The 20605-nt window shown below is 42.7% G+C and overlaps 1 protein-coding gene across 2 annotated transcripts; it reads right to left on the bottom strand.

Annotated features, from left to right (window-relative positions):
* Positions 1-2320: 2320 nt before the first annotated feature.
* Positions 2321-19933, bottom strand: LOC129097325 (SNF-related serine/threonine-protein kinase-like). 2 transcript variants are annotated; one of them, XM_054606146.1, is made up of 8 exons: positions 19750-19933; positions 15988-16313; positions 14375-14593; positions 12712-12958; positions 8350-8491; positions 6867-7079; positions 6391-6525; positions 2321-5011 (listed from the first exon to the last, which is right to left on the bottom strand). In XM_054606146.1, exons 2-8 carry the CDS (start codon positions 16108-16110, stop codon positions 3685-3687), a joined length of 2406 nt encoding a protein of 801 aa, XP_054462121.1. In that variant the 5' UTR covers positions 16111-16313; positions 19750-19933; the 3' UTR covers positions 2321-3684. The 2 variants fall into 2 exon arrangements, with proteins under 2 accessions (XP_054462121.1, XP_054462122.1); XM_054606147.1 differs by having other exon boundaries at positions 15988-16244.
* Between the last annotated feature and the right edge of the window lie 672 nt (positions 19934-20605).

The following is a 20605-nucleotide window of genomic DNA, read 5'->3' as shown; positions in this document are numbered from 1 at the left end:
ACAACATCTACTGTAAAAAACACAGATACTAAATTTGCCCTGAAGGGGTGTCATATCCAACATGTTCCACATATTTGGTATTTTGTGAACAGTTAAACGAACTACGAGAGATGTGCAGAGAGCGGCAGAGAGAGATTAGGTGGCAGTGATGTTTTACGATTCAGTAGGTGGATCGTTAGTAGATGATAGGATCGGATTCCAGCGCATGCTTTCATTGTTTGTGTGTGTGTAAGCCTGTGGGTCACACAGGTTCATCGGTCGACCCAAGAGCTCATCTGGTCTGATCTGATTTCCTCCCACATGGCTGATGTGGAACAGTAGCCCAGATGTTGCAGAGATTACAACCCCCTGCAGGGCTTTGAGGGGGGGAAGCTTCCAGACCATTGAGGAAAAATAAAACACAATGAGAGAATTTGTCCTGCGCAAAGGCCCAATCTGCTCTATCAAGCATCCTCCTTAGAAATGTTTTTTTAATTTCAGATATCACAGATTACAAACAACAACTTGTGGTTTCTGCAGGACGGCATATCACTTGTGTCGTGTTAGAGAACTTCCTGGCCTTCACCTACAAAATGTCGCCCAAAGAGATACGCAACAACCAGGAAGAGACAAAAAGAAACAGAAGAAAACAAGAAAGAGACCAAAACAACTGCAACGAGACAATGACTTTGAAAAGTGGCAAAACAAACTCAGAGACATAGAATGACTACAAATAGACACGAAGCAACTATAAAGAGACACCAAACAATGAGAAACAAGAGTTGCAAACCAACTACAAATGACCAAAACAGTTACAAAGTGAAACAAACAACTACAAAAAGTTACAAAAAAACTACAAAGAGACACAAAACAACTAGAAATATACTTTAAATGACTATGAAGAGACACAAAACCACTACAAATAGATACAAAAAAACTACACAGAGACACAAACAACAGCAATAAGAAGCTTAACAACCATACAGTCTGTGTAACTTTCACCTACAAGAGGTGGTGGGTCCTTCTGCATGTCTGTCAGAGGCTCATTGTCTCGTTATCCGCCCATGCTGTTATCAGAACAGAGGCATACATGTATCATGTGTGAGATTAAACTAAATGGGTAAAATATGCTCTGGCAGTTTTGGGGGCAAAGTTCACAAGAAATGAGCAATACGTGAAACAAAAAAATAAAAGTAAACTACGAGGGATTGCTTTCCCAATGTGCAGATAAAGTAGAGGTGCTTGCCATCAAACAATCAGTGGAGATGAACACCTTTTTTTTTTTTCCATTAAATGTTCCAAAATTGTTTTAAAGTGTTACAGCAGCAAATTTTTATTACACTTCTGAACTGGCTCACGGTTCAGACAAAAAGAGGGAGGAAACAAAATAACGATTGGAGGTCAAAAGGAACTATTTATCAAAGCATTTCATATTAACAAACACATCGTGTGGTGTGACCAATCAGTACATCGATAAAATAGCGTCTGGCTGTGTTGCATGCTAAAAGGAAAAATAACACAAAACGATACAAACCAAGCGACCATGTGGGAGCTGAGAGAGAACGAGGCAGCCTGAGCAGCTTTGTAGGTTTTTCCCTCATCAGCACACAGGTGAGCCAGCTCGGTAACGACCTGCAAGAGGAGGAGAAACTAAATCAGAGCCAGACAAGCAGAGACACAGAGCACAAAACACAAAATGTTTAAGTATCATATACAGTCACATGGCTTATATTCTGCCATATTACAAAATCCAATGGATTTTTCTTTTGGATGCCATTAAAAAAATCTTTTTCTGTGTCTTCCTCTCGGTAATTGTTGCAATTCGCCATTAATAACCGTTCTTCAGCTCATTTCTATGCATTCATGAGGTGCTTTGTATTGACTGTTTGTGCAAGGTTTGGGATTTATAAAAGGAAATTGAACACTGGCCAGCCGTTGCAAGGTTTTATAAATCAGAATATTTTCATTTTGCCCTAGGCACATTTCCTCATTTGTTCATATGTGAACATTTAGTGTGGAGCTAATGCACTGTTGTATAAATGAGACTCCTGGTAAGACAATAGTGGTAATTTACCCTAAAGACACATTTATGCAATTTTTTCACTCCGACTGGCTCATTTAAAGCTGGTTGTATATGGCTGCTTAACAGATGTCCTTCTAGTTTTCTTTCTTTTCAGATCTACAAAAGGTGTATTGGTAAAAAAAAAAAAAAAAAAAGAGAAAAAGAAACAGGTGCACATCAACTGTCACCCAACAAAAGTCAAGAAACAGACTTTATTCACATAATTTCCTTTTAATATATCTCTATCATATACAGTACATACAGTACAATATGCTCAAGACAGATTTTTATGGCACATCCATTTTTGTTGTACATTTTGCAGTCGCTGGTTTTGTTGTGAGGCTACGGTAAAGTGACCACTTGAATCCGTTACTTGGGTAGATACAGCGGGTGGATTGACCTCAGTGGGCAAGAATAATGTTGCTACAGCAAGAAAACACATGCACCGATCAGGTTATATATATTCCACTAGGGGTGGGTCACACATCCAGGTACACGGACCGATACTTGAAGGGGCGGTGTTGTTATGTTCTATTGAAACCCCCTTTTTTTGTTGTTTTCGTCTTGGAATATGCTACAACTGTGGCTACCGTGATCCTGGAAAGCTACGGGATGTTCACGGTTTTCGGTTCCAACCCAGAAGTCATTCGCTTTGAATCTTAAAGAGCTGCCGTTGCTTTTATAATAATTCAGTTTTGGTTTCATTTCAGTGTTCATTTCCTGCCACCAAACACACGTCTACCTCTGGGTTCAACCAAAACGAGATTAATGGTGTGTAAAGGATCTAGTAATCAGGTTTACTACTGCGAAACAACTTTACCGTCAATACTACAAGTACAGAGTACTGCTAGGAAGGTTATTCACATATGTACAAACTCTGCGGTGTGACTGTGCAGAGACTTGACAAGTGAGTGTGCCTTTTTCTTTCTGAGTCTGCGGAGCAAGTTTTGAGATAGAAAAATAAAACAGTGATAAGACTACAAAATACTGTGATGCCACCATCACACTTTAGTGCTGCTTAGTTCATTTTCACCCTGTTCTTTGTCCTCATTAGAATGAAAAAAAAAAACACACACACACAGGCATAACTTAACTCTTTCAGTCATAATAAAAAAAAACAGCATAAAATGATTGTCTGAAAAAAAGGAATTATTAAAAATAATGGTAAAAAAACAGCATCAAGTACAACAAAATACACTATGTAACATGACACTTAAACTCATCAGGTATCCCTTTTTACCAGCTTATCAGAGAGTGATGTAGGTGTGCGTGTGGATGTGCACCAAATGTGTACATACAGTATATACATGTGTGTAAGAGCAGGGATGTTAGCACCTCCTGTGTCAGTTTTTCATACTTAATGTTTCCTCTTTAAACACACCAGTGGGTTTAAAATGTCCCTTTAGTGTTCCTGTTTAATCTGCAGAAAGTGCTTCACATACTTGGCGTGGCACCCAGTGTCCTCCACCGAGACACTTATTATTTTTTTTTTGCGTCTCTAAAATGTGCAAAGTAGGCATTTGGACTCCCTCCCAGCTATCCACCGTCGTAAAGTGTTAAATAATAGGAAACGGCTTTAAAAAAAAAAAAGTCATGGAAAGCGAGATGATAAGGGATGTTCAGATGAGCGTGGAGGTGCAGCTCTAGATGACCTGGCAGCAGCTGTGCGGGGTCGGCGTACAGAGCAGACCCTCCTTGGGGCTCCGGTGGATGTTGACGGACAGAGTCTTGTCGCTCAGGGGCATCTGCAGCACGCGGTTCTTCATGTTCCTGTGGTTCTCCCGGGCCAGGTCCAGCTCTCCCAGCCTCAGCGTGCCCGTGCAGGGCCCGTCCAGCAGCGGGTCTGCCAGCGCGTCTCCACCCAGCGGGGGTTGGTGGTGGTACAGGTTCCCCCTGGGCGAGGGCCCACCGAGCAGCGAGACCTTATCCAGGCTACCGGTGGAGCCGCCCATGCACATCCTCCACATGGGACGGTCCTGGGTGTCCCCGCCAACAACGCCCCCACTGCCGCCGCCGCCGCCAACACCTCCTCCACCTCCTCCTCCTCCTCCCGTCAGGTTGTGGAACTGAGAGCTCAAACACAAGCTCATTAGCTTCAAGCTCTCCACCAGGCCGCTGGAGGCTTTGGGTGTGCCCTTGCCTTGGCCCGAACCTGATCCAGGACTGGCGCAGTTGGAGGGACTGCCCTGCCCTGATCCCCTTCTGTCTCTGTCCTCGTTCCTCCCTCCTCTCTCGTCCCCTTGTCCGCCTAGAGTCGCCGTATCTGGTTTGTGGTGGCTTTCTGTCTCGTCGTCACTGGTCTCCGAGCTGGGGGTGAAGGCGGCGACCGGTGCCGTTACACCACCCGTTTGGGGCGATGATGTGAGCGTTGAAAGTGATGGTATTCTAGAGTTCAGATTGAGGCTGAGGCTGGGTTTGGGAGGGCCGAATCCGTGCAGCTCCCTCCTCTCCTCCTCTTCCTCCTCCTCCTCTCTGTCCTCCTCGTGGATCTGGTTGAGAACCGGAGCGCTCATACGGGATGTCAGACGGCTAGCAGAGGAAGACATGGATGAGGAGGAGGAGGCTTTGTGGCGGAGCACCACCTGAGCAGGTAGTGTAAAGGGCGGTAGACATTTATCATCCCCTTCTTCTTCCTCATCCTCCTCTACGCTGAAAAGGCTGGGACTACGAGGTTTGCAAGGGCCGACTGAGGTCAGAGAGCCCAGCCTGAGGGGGTTGGAGTGGGGCTTCACCGGAGGCCTGAGCCCCCTCTCCTGGTTCTGTCGCGCAGGATGCTGATGGCTGGACGCCTGCATGTGGATCTCCTGCCGCTGGCTGAGGTCCAGCAGAGCCGTTTTGGGCCGGGGGCCTTTGTGGAGGCTCTCAGCACTGCGGGCGGGTGACTGCGGCCCCCCGGGGTGGGAGATAGTCGGACCCCCCAAGCCGTCACTGACATCCTGGTGAACGTCCACTCTGGTGGGCCAGGACTGCCTGTGAAGGTTAAACACACACAGAAAAAAAAGGTTTAGTGGGTTTGCATTTATATATTTACACTTCCAAACATTTCATCAAGTCATTTATTTGCATGCTGACACAAAAGCACTTCATGAAAGAGCGTATTTACATTTTTCCAAGCGATAAATTAAAATCCCTCTCGGGATGGAGAGAGGCCTAGCCTAGCTTAGCATACAGAAAGGGCTGGTACAAAGCACAGCTACACCTCTACTGCTCACTAATGAACACACTGTATTGCCAATAAATAATAACAGTGCGTAGTGTAACTCCACCCAATGCCACAATCTATCATTTGTACATTTGAACAAGAATGTTAAACAAACGCATCGTTCATATTCAAGTTGAGATTTATGGAACGGTCATGTGATATAATTTTACGTCCAAAAGGATGGCATCTGTTATCTGAAAGCTGGAACTCTGACCAATGAATTTGCATGATGCAAACACAGCTGAGATAATCGACATGATAGCGGCTTGCTAGGCTAATTATAGATTACAGACGGGCAGTGGTGCTTGGTGTATGAGACACGGAGCAAAAGAGAAGTATCATGGTCAGACTACAGAGCATATTGAGAGTGAAAATACTATTATTATATTTTTAATGACCTTTTTTTCCCCAGTTCCAGATATCTAGCTGCTAATGTTAAAAGACTAAAAGGGTCTGATTGCAAGGGAACCCGTTTTATAACTGTTCTTGAATCTCTTAAATGTCTTTGAATTCTACTCTCTCAATAATAATAAATACATTATTGATTCCTGAGGACTATTTTTAGACATATTACACTACAGACCCCTAAAAACCCACTCAGGCACAAACAGAAACCTATGTACAAATGCATTAATGACACAAAGAGATGTCAAAGTACACGGACATGATCCTGAGCAGATGGTGATTTGGTCGGCCTTGCTAAAGGGCAACCTGGCACGTCACCAGCTCCCAGTCCAGACTCCCTACTTGGTCCGTTTGAGACTTGAACCAGCGTTCCCAAGCCAAGTCTCCATGGACTGAGCTACTGCCGCCCTGAGCTAAGAGCTGTTTCTCTTGTTATTTTAAGATATTTCTGGCAGTACATCCCTGATAATGTTGTTGATCTGAAACCTCTCTTATATTCTCAGTCTGACCTTCAAACAAAACAAAAAAAAAGCTCCGTCTGTCCAATCTGCTGTCAAACATGTTTTGTGGAAACTGACAGTACACAGCACTGCAGAGGCAGCACTCTGTCCATCTCAAGGAGTGTGTGTGTGTGTGTGTGTGGTGTGTGTGTGTGTGTGTGTGTGTGTGTGTGTGTGTGTGTGTGTGTGTGTGTGTGTGTGTGTGTGTGTGTGTGTGTGTGTGTGTGTGTGTGTGTGTGTACCTGAACTGGGCCTTGCTGGGGCTCGGTGATCGTGTCTGGCTGTGCTGCTCCTTCTCCTGCCTCTCCCTCAGCATCCTCTCAGCCAGCAGGAAGTATGTAGCCGTGATGTGGTTGTACTGATTCGACTCCAGAGCCCTGAGGTGACGGAGACAGAGGAATCTATTTGAATTCCAAAACACACACACACACACACACACACACACACAAGTACAGCCGCTCACATCCACCCACATGTCAGCACGCTGAGCTGCACCAAACCCTGACCGCGAGTCAAAAGGAAGTGACGGAGGGTGGAGATTTGATTTGACACGGCAACAGCTCAGGACTGACTGCCAGTTGGTTGTTAATGGCAATTAAACTGTCGACGACTCTCAATTAAGTTTGAGCCCGACTAGTGAACCGTGGCGAATTATTTTAGATTACACAGGAAAGAATAGCTGCACGTTCATTTATGTGAGATGGAGGAAAACACATACTCAGTTATGGTGTCTCGGTCTGTGATCCCCCCCAGCACCATGCGCTGGATGATGGAGCTGTGCTCCTCCTCCGACAGGCTGCGATGGGACACCAGAGGGGTGGACAGCTTGGTGGCCGGGGAGGGGTCGACGCCTTGAAGCCATTCGTGGGCCCCGATCTCCTCTAGGGTCGCTCGTTTCTTGGGGTCCCGCTTCAGCATCCGGGCTATGAGGCTGGAGGGAGGCACAGGGGGGATCAGCATCGTGGAGGAACTACAGAAACATCTGGTCTAGCTGTGTTTTTAGATGCACATTGATATTCACATAGAAGTTGGGATAATTATCATTTGTTCATGAGAAAGGATTTTCAAACAAACTACCAGTTTAACCACCAAATTTGAAATGGTAAAATGATCACCCAAAATGTCCACTGTAAACATCCATCACAGTTTCTTCTGGTTCAACTTTGACCCACTGTACTTGCCGTAGTTAGTTTAAGTAAAATGTACACAATTTTGATGTGCTCACTTTAAGTTTTACCTCCAAATAAAGTGTTTTAGATTAAACTATTGTCTTGTTTACAACCTCACAATCTGATCGTCTGAATGCTTATGTTTCTTGCTCAAACCTTGAATACATTTTTATTATTACAGGTCAAAATAGTGGCCACAAAATGCCTTCGAAAGGGAAGTACGACCCAAAATCCAACGAACCAGAAATTACTAAAATGCCCGTGCTGTAAAAAACATTTATATGATTGGATGTTGTAAGTTAGCTTGGCCATATAGCGGGTGATTGAGCCGGTGATTGTGAAACCCGAATAGACCGCTGATGCCAAAACTTTGCTAATAAGGTTATAATAAAACAGAATTTCTTCCAAATAGATAATGTTGCATGTCATATCTCATATCATAAGATATTAGACATCAGTACAATATAATCGACTCTGCAGCTGATATCCAAGAGTACTGTTATCAGTGTTTGCCTTTGGGATAATCCTGTAAACAAGCTCTCGACCGTAACCATTTGTCTTTGCAGTATAGCAAAGATCGGTGTAGCATCAAAAGCTAACGTGTTGTTTCTTTAGGGCCACATGCATGAGCAATTTAATTAGGGGGTTCAAACTGAAAACGCATGAATCAGCACGTGTGTCGATAATTCAAGTCAAAAAAGAATATGTGTTTTCAAAGCTACAGTCATTTAAAATGTATTCAGCATCTATTTTGCCCTGCTCTGCTTTGATGCAGAGCCAAACCCTCACAATGTTAAAAATAGAGGGCTGACTTTAAAGGGTGCATTAGATCCACTTAAGGCAGCGCTGCATCTCCGGTGGAGCAGCTGACTGCGGCGCCGAGTGAAAAGCAGGACAACAGGGAGCGGCAGAGGAGAGGCCGCTCCTCTCTCCTCGCCTCTCTTTTCTTTCACACATCTATAAACATGAAATATGCAGCACCTGCAGAGTACTCCGTCCGTCTGTGGGTGTGGGCGTGTGCGCGCTACTCACTCTTTGCATGCATTGGAGATATGCGCAGGCACTGTGTATTTGCAGTCCATGATCATGGTGAGCGTCTCGCTGTCGTTGGTCTCCTGGAAGGGGGGCTGGCCACAGACCAGCATGAAGAGGATCACCCCCAGACTCCAGATATCTGCAGAGACACAGAGAGAATGCTGTTCAGACCAAAAAGTTGAACTAAGTGGGATTTTTTTTCTAAAAAGGTAAGATGGCCTCAGAAACCCCCCAAAAAATAAGGATAACAGACCAACAAAGTGAGGAACATATGTCCTCTCTGCTTTGTGACCTATATAACAAACCCCCCCCACACACACAGCTCAAATGAAGCATGAATCATACTCGATCAGAGCCGTTTCCAGAAATATGCACTGGCTTAGGACACATTTGCCTAACCGAGTGTGAGGCTCTGTACGGCTGCCTGCCGCCGGCTTCATGCTCAAACACACGCATGCATGCACTCCCGAAACGAACACGCAGTCCTAGGAAAGTGGGTTAACGTGTTCATCGCCCATCAGAGCTTCATGCAAACGCTAATTTAGTGGAACAGTTATCTTGGTCTGATTATCCGTTTTTTTGTTTTTTTTTAAAAGAGCAGCTTTTTTTGCTCCGGGGCATCCGCTCTGGTCAGCAGGATGGTCCACTGACACACATTCTGCAGTCAGACACTGAGTACGAGCAGAGAGACGCTGACGTGAAAAGCACACAGTTTGATAGTCAGTGTGATGACCTCAGTTTCACAACGACCTTCGGAAGATATTTGCAAGATTTGGGGCTTCATGTGTAAAGCAATATGAAGTAAAGGAGAGGGGAAATGAATTGGAGTTAAAGCAGCATTAGTATCAGCAAAAGTCAGTTGATTTATGATATCTTTGTACATTTTTTTAAAGCTGCAGAAATTGATTTTTTTGGCCACATTGGGGCAGCGGAACAAGCTGTAAACACGACATTGACGTATCAGCAGCGTTTCTGGTCAGTCGCAAATTTCTTTTGTCTGCCATTTGGTTCTGGGCTGGTGAAGTACAGCCGATTATTTCAGAACCTTTTGAATCGTTTCTTTTTTCTTCTTTCCTCATATTTACCTTAATGAGAAAGTGGAATTCAAGGGAAATTCTAGAGGTTGGTTTGCACACTTGCAAAAAAAAAAGCATCTGACTCTTATGATCTTTAGCATTATTAGCCAGATATCTGGTTAGTGTTTAGAACCTAGTAATAGAAACTAAGCTAAAAGCTACAAGCTGCCTAACGAGGCTGCAGGGTCAAACCAAAACAAGTGTCAATGTGTGATAATTATCTGCTAGTTTGTCCCCATGAGCGACCCTTTAACATTACACAAATTCATGTAACAAGTCTTTAATATAAAAATATTGATTAATGCATCTTAAAAGAGCTAATCTTTGAGTTCCTTTTCCTGTCTTTTTATTGTTTTTTTCTGGTACTAAGTGTGTATTACTACATCTACTCTGCAGAGATCACTATTTGTTTGAACAAAATAAAAGTTGTGACTTTTTCTCTCAAAGATTTTCTGCAGATGAAGCTTTCTCTCCCATGGATGCAAAGGCTGCAAAGGCCAAATATCCGTTCTTTATCTGTTCATTAAAACCAACCGTAAATGCAAAAATACTTTACTTCCTTTGAAGCGGATGTCGTCTTCTCCAAAGCTGGGACAGCAGAAGTATTTATTACTACCTTAAACAGACCCTGTGCTTATGGAACTTGCTTCAAACTAGTTTATCCCCCTTTTGGCCTCTGGTGAGATGTCTACAAATCACTGCCGTTTGCCAGGAGAGGAGCTCGCTGGAGATTTCCATCTGGTAAAGTCAACGTGCCAGTTTACTGTGGGTGGCGAGTATTTATTGCTCCGAGGCTGTGAAGGAGCGTCTCATACTGCTGATGGAGGGAGGAAGAAGACGCTGCTGCTGTCCCCACTACCATCTTACCCCTAGCCAACGTATCCTAGCAACCGTGACCCTGCTCCCTCACTACTTGCGTCAGCCGGTTCGGCCAAACTTCCTTCCTCAATAACTTTATTTATAAACCAGATGGCTGACACATCTCTTGATAACACATCAGCCTCACTGGAGCAAAACGACGGCAGCTACTTATTGGTGACAGCTGGGAGTGTAAACATCCCTTTTATGCCGGCTCGCTTTGCATTTTAACGCCAATTGCTTCCCTGAGATAACCAACCAGCACTTCCTTGTGTCATGACATTGTTAGCCCCGAGGCTTAGTGGGCAGAGTTCAGCATCCTGTCCTGCTGATCATTATACAACCCACTTATGTGCGTTCACCAAGCACAGATATACTCTGAATTATGCAAGTGCCGAGGATATGTTCTTTGTAATTGCTATTAGGAAACTTAATTTTTATTTTTTTATTTTTGAAGTGCAGCTTGTGCTTCTTGAAGAGGAAGCAAAAAAAAAAATCTATATTTAACTTTTCCATTTACTGGAGACAAAAAGGGAGCCCACACGCATAACATCAGAAGGCAAAAGGAGGCCGGCATTTTTTCAGAGCACTTATTAGTTGTTTGTCTACTTCCAAAAGTGAGCAAACACGCCTGCGTTGTGTTAAACCTGTGATTTCCTGATAAAAAAAAACATTTCACATATTATTCTATCCTCGAAAAATCCTTTTTATTGACTCAGACTTTCACACCTTGGGATCTGTGAGGACAATTGATTTTTTGACCAAACGATGCATTGAGAAAACCGATTCATTGATAATGAAAATGATTATTTGCAGCCCTGATCCTGACAGAAAGCATGTGAGGGAATGATGGACACCTTTTTCAGCGAGTCAAAACACCTGACACTTTGAATTTATAAATAAATGTAGCTTTTTCCTCAGCTTTTTTTGCTACTGCTAATTGGCTCCTTCTGTAGGACTTGTGCAACCCCCCCCTATTTTGGATCACTTTTCATCTCAAATTATTTCTTGATCGCCTTTCTCAAAAGAGCAACAACCTCCAAAACAGCTCTGACTGGAGATGGCTGAGCGAGGACAGCCTCTTTATCTCTGCCACAAAACCGGGCTCGCCGCCACCTGGCACGTCACCAGCAAACCTCAGCACCATACCGGCTGTCAGCAACCTGGACAGCGATGTAATCCCAGGCCAGCTAACCTAAAAGCCCCGAAAAGTCAGGACTTCTGGCCCTCCGTTCATCCCGTTCCACATCAAACTGCACCGCTGCTAGAATCACACATTATTACATCCCGGCTGGCTGGACAATCCCCCGCAATCAAAACATCATCATCTCGGCTGAATGAACAATGGCGCACAGGAAGAATGAAAGAACACTCTAGACAAACACACACACACACACACACACACACACACACACACACACACACACACACACACACACACACACACACACACACACACACACACACACACACACACACACACACACACACACACACACACACACACAAACTCCTGATTCTTCATATGGGCCAACTGCTCAGACGGGCTTTTAACACAGGACAGCTGACCTCACACAGCCAGATACTCACACCGTTATCCAAAAACACACACACAGTCAAACAACTACTATTGCTTCACTTTTGGGTGCAGCATATCTGCTCGATCACAAAAGAGATGGAGATAGATGGAAGGGGACGGTCAGAGGAAAATAGCCACTGCGAATCCACCCAGTCAGAAAAATAGAAAACGCTTCTCTCTTGCTCTGACGCAGTGGCCTCCGGGTAGACAGAGGGACTACCGATGCTTTCTCTTTTTTCGCTCTGCCTCTTTCTCTTGTTTCTCCCCCATCAGACCCCCCCCCTCTCCGAATCTGCACGCCTCTGTTTCATTTCTTTCCCATTACATTTTTGATTGAATATCTAAGCTGTGGCTCAGCATAGAATTGTTACCGCTATCGATGGGAGAGACGGAGGTGAAGGTGGTGATGGGGGGGGACTAGCTCGAGAGTGCTGAGGAAACCAATTTCAGCCTGATAAGATATCAGATTTTATTATACACAGAAAGGCAATGACTGTCAATGAACGGAAACCGCAGACAAAAATAAACTGCAGGTGTGGGACGGCGATTCTGTGGGTTAAGTTATATTCTAATTTACAAACTGCTTTCGCTAACACAATCTGAACTTTGAGCAGTTCTCCTCCTTCTATCAGCCGGCTGATAAAGCTGCCAGTGTGACAGGTTGTCTGCAGGGTTCCATCCAAAGTGCTGCAGGTCATACAATATGGTCAAAGTGTATGTGGAGATATCAGTAGGTCATATCTGTCGCTGGGAAGTCCTGCTGCTGGGAACACAAACTGGACTCTGGACCGAGACAAAGTCCCATCCCAGTGAAGGTAAACGCTGTGATCAGCATACGTAACTCACCCACAGCCGGAGCGTCATACTCGTCCCCCAGCAGTATTTCAGGAGCAGAGTAGGCCAGCGAGCCGCAGGAGGTGTTGAGTGTCTTCCCGGGCTGAAACCGGTTGCTGAAGCCGAAGTCGGTGAGCTTGACGACGCCCTGCTTCTCGAAGAACACCACGTTCTCCGGCTTCAGGTCCCGGTGCACCACATGCAGCCGGTGACAGTAGGAGATGGCGTGGACGATTTGGGCGAAGTAACACTTGGCCACCTTGGAGAGGAGGGACAGGAATGGTAGCAAGCATTAGTAATGAATATCAGTAGATTCATTATGTCAGTTTGAAAGTTTGTAAGACAGCAGACATTACAGGACAACACATTTTTATTCTCTAATCCATCTGAATTACATGTGTTTGGCTTGTGGGATGAACACCAAAAGAAAATTGTGCTAAGCAACGACTAGCAATGCCTTGAAGATAGTTTAACATTTAGTGAAATACCATAGACTGCTTTTAAGAAGTCGACTTAGTCAACTTGACGTTTGACGTCCTTTGACTAAGATTTTGAAGCCCCCAGTTTGACATTTTGATCGTCGCCATCTTGGTTTTTTGCAACCACATGTAACACAAGAGTAGAGCTCAGCAAAACTAGCCCTTTTTTAAGTAACCAAAATGTTAAAATGAACTTTCATGAACTGAAAACACACTATGATAGGGTGAAAGATGTAAAAAGAAAACTAAAACAACTCCCACACAACACGGTGGTAGCGACCTGTCAATTACAAAGTAGCCACACCCTAAAGCATACCCTGCTTTATTGTCTATTTTACTCCAACAGTGACCATAATTTACTAAAAGAACATCATGCTGTATTGAATAAGACTTGAAACTAGCGATTGAGACCATAAACTCTTGTTAACAATGCTTACTGAGGTAATTAATCAAGTGAGAAGTAAGGTCATTTTCTAATAGACTGCAACCAGAGGAGTCGCCCCCTGATGGCTATTAGAAAGAACGCAAGTTTAACGCAATTCTGCATTAGCTTCACTTTTCAGAACTGGAGGTCAAATAATTCTCCAGAGAATAACATGCATCAATCTAACAAAACATGCAAACTTTATTTTAACTTATTTTAGTCAAAACCATCTTTAGCCTGTTTATTGGCCACCTCATTTCGTACCAGTAAGGGAACATAAAAGGTTAATAAAAAGCCACTGGTACCATTGCAGAGTTTGAGAACGTCTTTTTCCTGCTTTTTTGCTGCTTTAGGTGCAATGTTACAGCTTTCAATGTCACACAGTTGCCTCCTGGGGGTCTAGAATTGATTAACTTTAAAGGATCGGTATGCGCAATGCATTGGTGAGGTTCTAACTACCTTTGAAGTGACCTTCACTGCATTCCCACAAAGTAGTCTCAACTAAATAAAATGAAAAAAAAAGAACTACATCCAGATTTTGCTCCCTAGAGAGGCGAACTTAAGTGATTCTCATCCAATTGGCAGGATAATTAATATTGATATGGTACTTTATTCATCTCTTACTATATCTAGAGCAACCCCTGGAAATGGTGCAGAGTCGTTAAGTCAAGGACACTTCTGCAGGTAGGGTGAACCTTCATCTACCATTTGAAAGCCTCAGTCCAGGTCTATGCAACCTAACGATTAATCTGCTACCCACAATCCCACTCACCTCCTCAGTGAGGCCTCCGTCATGCTTCATGATGCAGTCGTACATGTCTCCTCCGTCTCCCAGCTCCAGGATGAGGTAGAGCTTGGTGGCCGTGTCGATGACCTCGTAGAGGCGCACCACGTTGGGGTGCTGCACCATCTTCATGCATCGCACCTCCTGGAAAAGGTGCCCCCGCGCCACCGGGTCCAGCTTGGTCTTATCGATCACCTTCACTGCCACCTGGAAGAGCGACATAAAGAGAACTGATGATTGGCATCTGCCTCAATCTACAACTATGAGCAGCAGCATGTTTTGCATTCTGTAGAGGTGATTGACACTTTTGGATTAAAGCAGCTAATTGCTGATGTGTGGTGTTGATACCAAAGATATTTGGCCTCATTCACAAATCTGAGGCTTAACGCAGCGCACAAACAATTACACACAAATCTGGGTGTAACTATTTTCGTGCCTGAATTTGTTCGTACTGTTTAGAACCTCCTCCGAGCATGTGTACTGATGTTAACGATGATACTGTAATGTTGAAAGTCCGGAATATACACATTTTAACGTCATGCATATTCAAACCGCATTCATTAAAAAAGGCTTTAATAGATTACAATATTTGAAACCGTTTGTTTACTAATGCATTGGACAAATGTATTGAATAACTATGAAATCGCTGCCCTTTGAACCTGATTAATTACTGTCAAAATTAAAATATTCATCTATAAAAAATGAGTGTGTCAGTCCAAGCTTACAATGGATTATACGATATTGTATATATTGAAATGTAGTAGTTTTGGTTTTAACCGTTTCTATTGACTTCAGTTGGGAAATTCTTTGGCTTATTTGCTTAAGGGGCTATGAAACAACCGCACCACTTTCTCCATGATACACCTATAGGCAAACGCATTTCCTTATATGGAGAAGTGGGGGCGTGGCAGTATGTCGAATGCAGATAGCGAGAATCGGCCTGTCAACTTTGGCCAGTGTGCACGTCATTTATTCAACCTTTATTTTGTGTACACTTCTATTCGCTTCCTGTATGAACGAGGCCCATTGTGATGTTTACGGTAAACAGACTTGCATTTGTAAAGCGCTTTCTAGTTTTTCTGACCTCTCAAAGCGCTTTACACTGAACGTCAACATCCACTTATTCAAACAGACAAATTCACACACTGATGGCCATGCAAGGTGCCACCTGCCCATCAGGACTCTGAACTTATTCACAGTCTTTGGGAGCAATTTGGGGTTCAGTATCTTGCCCAAGGACACTACGACAGGTGGACTGGAGGGGCCGAGGATCGGACAGCTAACTTTCGCTTGGAAGACGACCCATGCTCTACCTCTGAGCAACAGAGAAACATTGCAAGTATTTCATGTTTGGCCTTGTCAGGTCGGAAACGCCTCTAGAAACCACATTGCGATGTGACGCTAAAACATTCTTTACAGCCAAGACAATCACAATACGTGGGCAAATCAATCCACTCATCTCTCTTACGTTACTAGACTCCCTTGTTTGGTATGTCTGTCTCTAAGGGCGAGTAATCTACTAAAAGCTCTTTAAATATGCGGAAATTCAATCACTGGCATCAAAGCCATGAACCTGCATGTACAGACATGGACACGCATACCTTTTCCCCAGTGAATACATGTCGGGCCAGTTTAACCACAGCAAAGTGTCCTCGTCCCAGTGTCTTGTCGAGGTCATACAACCCAGCGATTTTTCCATCATGATGGCGTTTTAGCCCCGCCATGGCTGCAGGTGGAAGGGGGAGGAGCTTCCTTTTGTTGCCTGCTGGTCTCTGGTCAGTTCTCCATCTCCTCCTGGGTAGTTAGGCGAGGTCTCTCGAGGTAGATTCAGGGTATTGACTCCACTGCTGGACGGTAACTGCAAATATTCACAGAGCTTAGTCCTACTGCGCTGTTGGTGCTCAATTCAATCCTATCTTCTCCTGATCTGAGGGTGAAAATGGTACAAGAGAGAGAGGGATTCAAATTTCACACATTCATATTAAAGAGTCAGTGCTTTGGAGGAAATCCTGCCAAATCCTGAACCTGTCTGATTAACTCTGCATGTCAGTGTGTCAGCGACTATAAATGACATCCGGTTGCTTGTTAGCACATCATTTACCTATAAAATCAGTGAGAGTAGTTAAATAAAAGACAAGAAAAGACTATCTTCATCTAGCACTCACTACAAATAAAGGTTAATTTAAAACTAAAACTAGTAGTCCTAGACGAGTTCAAGTCCCCACAAGACCTAAATCATCAAATATGCGGACGACTCAATAATCTATATGGATAATTGGAGACAATCACTGGCGTTGGATAAGAGTAAAGGTTGACACAGAGTTATTTTGCAAGGGCTGAACAATTTAGAAAAATAGGTGTTTTTTTTGACTGATATTGCAATTGCGACATGGGAAATGATAATTTTAACATCATTATTCTCACTTTAATTGAAAAAAATATTTAAATGATTATGGTGTGATTTTTGTGGGGATCTTTTCAAAACATAGGTTTTTCTAAAGTCTGTAGAATATGGTGTGAAGCCCAAGACAATTAAATAATAAATGAAGAAAGTGTATTTTGACATGCATTTCAACTTTAAAGAATATTGGCAGCCTGCAATTTGATTAAATGCAGAAGGCCATATGGAGATTTGAATCAAGTGTTGAATAATTGTTCAGCTCTACCTGATGCATAGACACAATTATCTAATTTAAGTGTTGATGAAACATTTTTTTTCCTTATTTTATGCAAAAAAAACAAAACCCTCACCAGGTAACTTGTCAGTAACACAGCTTTAGATAAAGAAAAAACAAAACGTAACTTTTTTTTTTCATTATTCTGCTATATCTTTTCCCCTGAGTAAAGTCATTATTCCTTTGAAAGGAAGTAAAGTAAATTGTTTATAATAATAATAATAGACTTTGTTGGCATAGCACAGGTTGCAAAGTGCTTTACAATAAAAACAGAACACATTTAGGCTCAAAGACAATGAAATTAAGTAGACGCCTAAAGTAATTGTTTAGTGTATGAAATATCGGAAAGGAGTAAAATACCAAGGGGATATCTTCAAATGTTTTGTTAGACCAACAGTCCAAAACCCAAAGAAAATTATAACCTGGAACAATTAATTATTTAAACTTTTTCTTGATTAAATCACCTTAATTTATTATTAAAACTAGTGCCAAATAATATTCTGTTAATCTACTCATCAATTAAATGCCTATTTCTTAGCTCCAGTTAATATATTGCATAATTGTGCAATAGTTGTCTGCTATGTTTAGAATTCTTTCATAATTATTGTTGGTCATTTGCTATGTTTTGCCCCTCAGGGATGACAAAACGCTGATCTAACTCATGCTGTGCACACATGTCCGACCGTCCGCTCTGTTCACCGGAAGCTACAGTTGTCACGCAGCGCGTTGCTTCACAGGCCTGATTATGAAACGACGCCTTCAGGGGAGGAATGGCGTTCCCGCTTCAAGGAATCTACCTGCATGCCAAGAGCACAAACGACGGCCAAAAAGACACAAGATATGCACGTTAAAAAAGAACATTCCTACGAGGTGACTCTGCACCTGGGTGTGCCCAACTCACCTGGATTCGAAGACACAACTGGAAACCAAATAACTGTTGGTTGCTACGGGGGAACACGCCTATCAGTATGACGAGACAGAGTACTATTAAGAAAATTAAAAATAAGAATGAAAACGTCTGTTAACCCCCCGGCAGTCTGTGGTTGCTCAAATGAAACTCTGAACGCCTTAAAAAAGCTCTTTGGGTTTTTCTCATGTGATCCTCAGTTGAGAAAAAAGAGTGAGTCATTTTTCTTAGAATAGGAAGATGACATCTGTGTCTGTCTCTGCTCTCTCTCACACATGCACACACACACACACACACACACACACACACACACACACACACAACACACACACACACACAAAAGTAAACTCAACTCTGCTGAACTCTTTGCTTGACACTTACGTGTAGGTGTTGATGTTTTATGATCTGAAGCCGTGAACGGACACACACACACACACACACACACACACACACACACACACACACACACACACACACACACACACACACACACACACACACACACACACACACACACACACACACACACATAACACACATAACACACATAACACACTTGTGCCTGCGTTCATGTGTTAGATAGGTGAGATCAACGTGGGCTGCAGTTTGGTGACAAGCTGGTGTGTTGGCCAGGATCTGCAAGTTTAAATCTAGACCTCTTATTTACCTGAACCTGTGTGTGTGTGTGTGTGTGTGTGTGTGTGTGTGTGTGTGTGTGTGTGTGTGTGTGTGTGTGTGTGTGTGTGTGTGTGTGTGTGTGTGTGTGTGTGTGTGTGTGTGTGTGTATGTGTGTAATCACTTGATCGGGTTAAAGTTTGATGAAGATATAAATATGTTGAAGATAAGTAAGTTTACAAGCAAAATATTTTTTGGGCACACTGCAGATGGTCAGCAAGTTAAGATCTAATACTTCAGTGACATAGATTTGATAATAACCAATAGTAAGATAATAAAGTGGTTTACAAACATAACTTAAAACAGTGAATATCAATAGTTACCAGTTCAGCCAAAAATGAACTAATATTTTTACATAAGCTTGAAATTAAACTATTTAAAATGAAAGATTAGGAGGAATATCTGAAAATAAATAATTTGAAGTAGCAGAATTATGTTTTTTGTTGTCCTATCCTAATATGTACATTTCCCCACCAGAATATACTGCTACTAGAATACAACACAAATATGACAGACAATACTATACACATCACCTGATTTATGGTTGTAACACAAGGTGCTTTACAGATTAGTTTAAGTCCCTTTAGAAACAATACAGGAACTATATAGTGATTTATCTGTTTATATTTTTCACACAATGAATATGTGCAGCCGACAAATAACACAATAACAAAAGTCTTCAGTGCTAAAACATACTTTATCCTGTCAGCATTGGGTTAATGTAGGACTATAATAAAAAAAAAACCAACATTGGTAAGTCTTTAAACTCACTGCACACAGAGCCACAGGAACCAATTTAAGTCCATAGTTGGATATAATAGGGAAGACAAATGCATGATGATATATATGTTTTTCCCGTTTGGGACACTTCCAGCCCCCCTCTGCTGTCAACATGCCTTTCTGGCTGCATCCACAATAACATGACAGTGCAGACCAGCCTGCACCAACAGCGCACAGAGGACGCGGGCAGCAGGAGCACCAACACTGGACTCCAAAGATGCGCATTTAAAAATAATAATAATAATAAAAAAACATATTCCTCAATGAAATCATAGCAGAGAACTTGACTCATATCACTACACGGGGCCCACACCAGTCCTACTTACCATCTGAAGAGCTGCGGTGCGGTGCGGTGCGGGGCGGTGCGGTGCGGTGCGGTGCGGTGCGGTGCGGTGCGGTGCGGTGGTCAGTGTGTAGACAGTCAGTACCGACTGACAGAGAACCGGCCCGGAGATTAGTCCAATGAGTCCCTGAGAGAGTCTGTCACACTGTCAACTCAGCCTCTCCTCCTCCTCCTCCTCCTCCTCCTCCTCCTCCTCCTCTCTCTCTCTCTCTCCCTCTCTCTCTTTCAGCTGCGTGAAATAAAAACAACAACAACAACACAGGTAAGCAGGTATGTAGAGGAAGGGCAGCTTTCACAATAAAAGCAATATATTTCATTAGTTCTAGCTACAGCTATTGAATAAGTAACCTTTTTGAGTTGTAAAAGGTGATTATTTATTTGATTAGATTTTTGTTCACAAGCAAAACAATTATTTAAACTAGAATAAATGTCTTGGATGTGTAATCATTTGACATACAACATTAAACTCTTGATCTGAATTACAACTTATTTCCGCACCAATTGTCATACCTTTATTGGAAAATTATATTTTTAATACAAAATAATTCAATTTCAATTTATTATCAATTTGGTCCAACTGTTACAACTTTTTTAACATGATGAATAAAGAGAGAAGCTACAGAGTTGTAAAATAAATGTAACTGAATTTATTAATGTACACAATCCCGAGGTCAATTGGAGGCAGAAAATAAGTGTACTTTAATGTGAATACCCTCTCTATATATATATATATATATATGTATATATACTATATATATTATATATATATATATTTAATATCTATAAAAGAGAAGGTTTTCACATTTATGAACAATTAATACAGTGGCACACATGTAAAA

The sequence above is a fragment of the Anoplopoma fimbria genome, chromosome 10, assembly GCF_027596085.1.
Source record: "Anoplopoma fimbria isolate UVic2021 breed Golden Eagle Sablefish chromosome 10, Afim_UVic_2022, whole genome shotgun sequence".
NCBI lineage: Eukaryota > Metazoa > Chordata > Actinopteri > Perciformes > Anoplopomatidae > Anoplopoma > Anoplopoma fimbria.
This window is presented reverse-complemented; position numbering and strand designations above follow the sequence as displayed.

Coding starts and splice junctions, on each gene's coding strand:
- LOC129097325 (XM_054606146.1), bottom strand. CDS start 16,110: ATGGCGGGGCTAAAACGCCATCATGATGGAAAAATCGCTGGGTTGTAT. Junction 12,959..14,374: donor ACGGAGGCCTCACTGAGGAG/GTGAGTGGGATT, acceptor CTCCTCTCCAAG/GTGGCCAAGTGTTACTTCGC. Junction 6,526..6,866: donor GACCGAGACACCATAACTGA/GTATGTGTTTTC, acceptor CCGTCACCTCAG/GGCTCTGGAGTCGAATCAGT.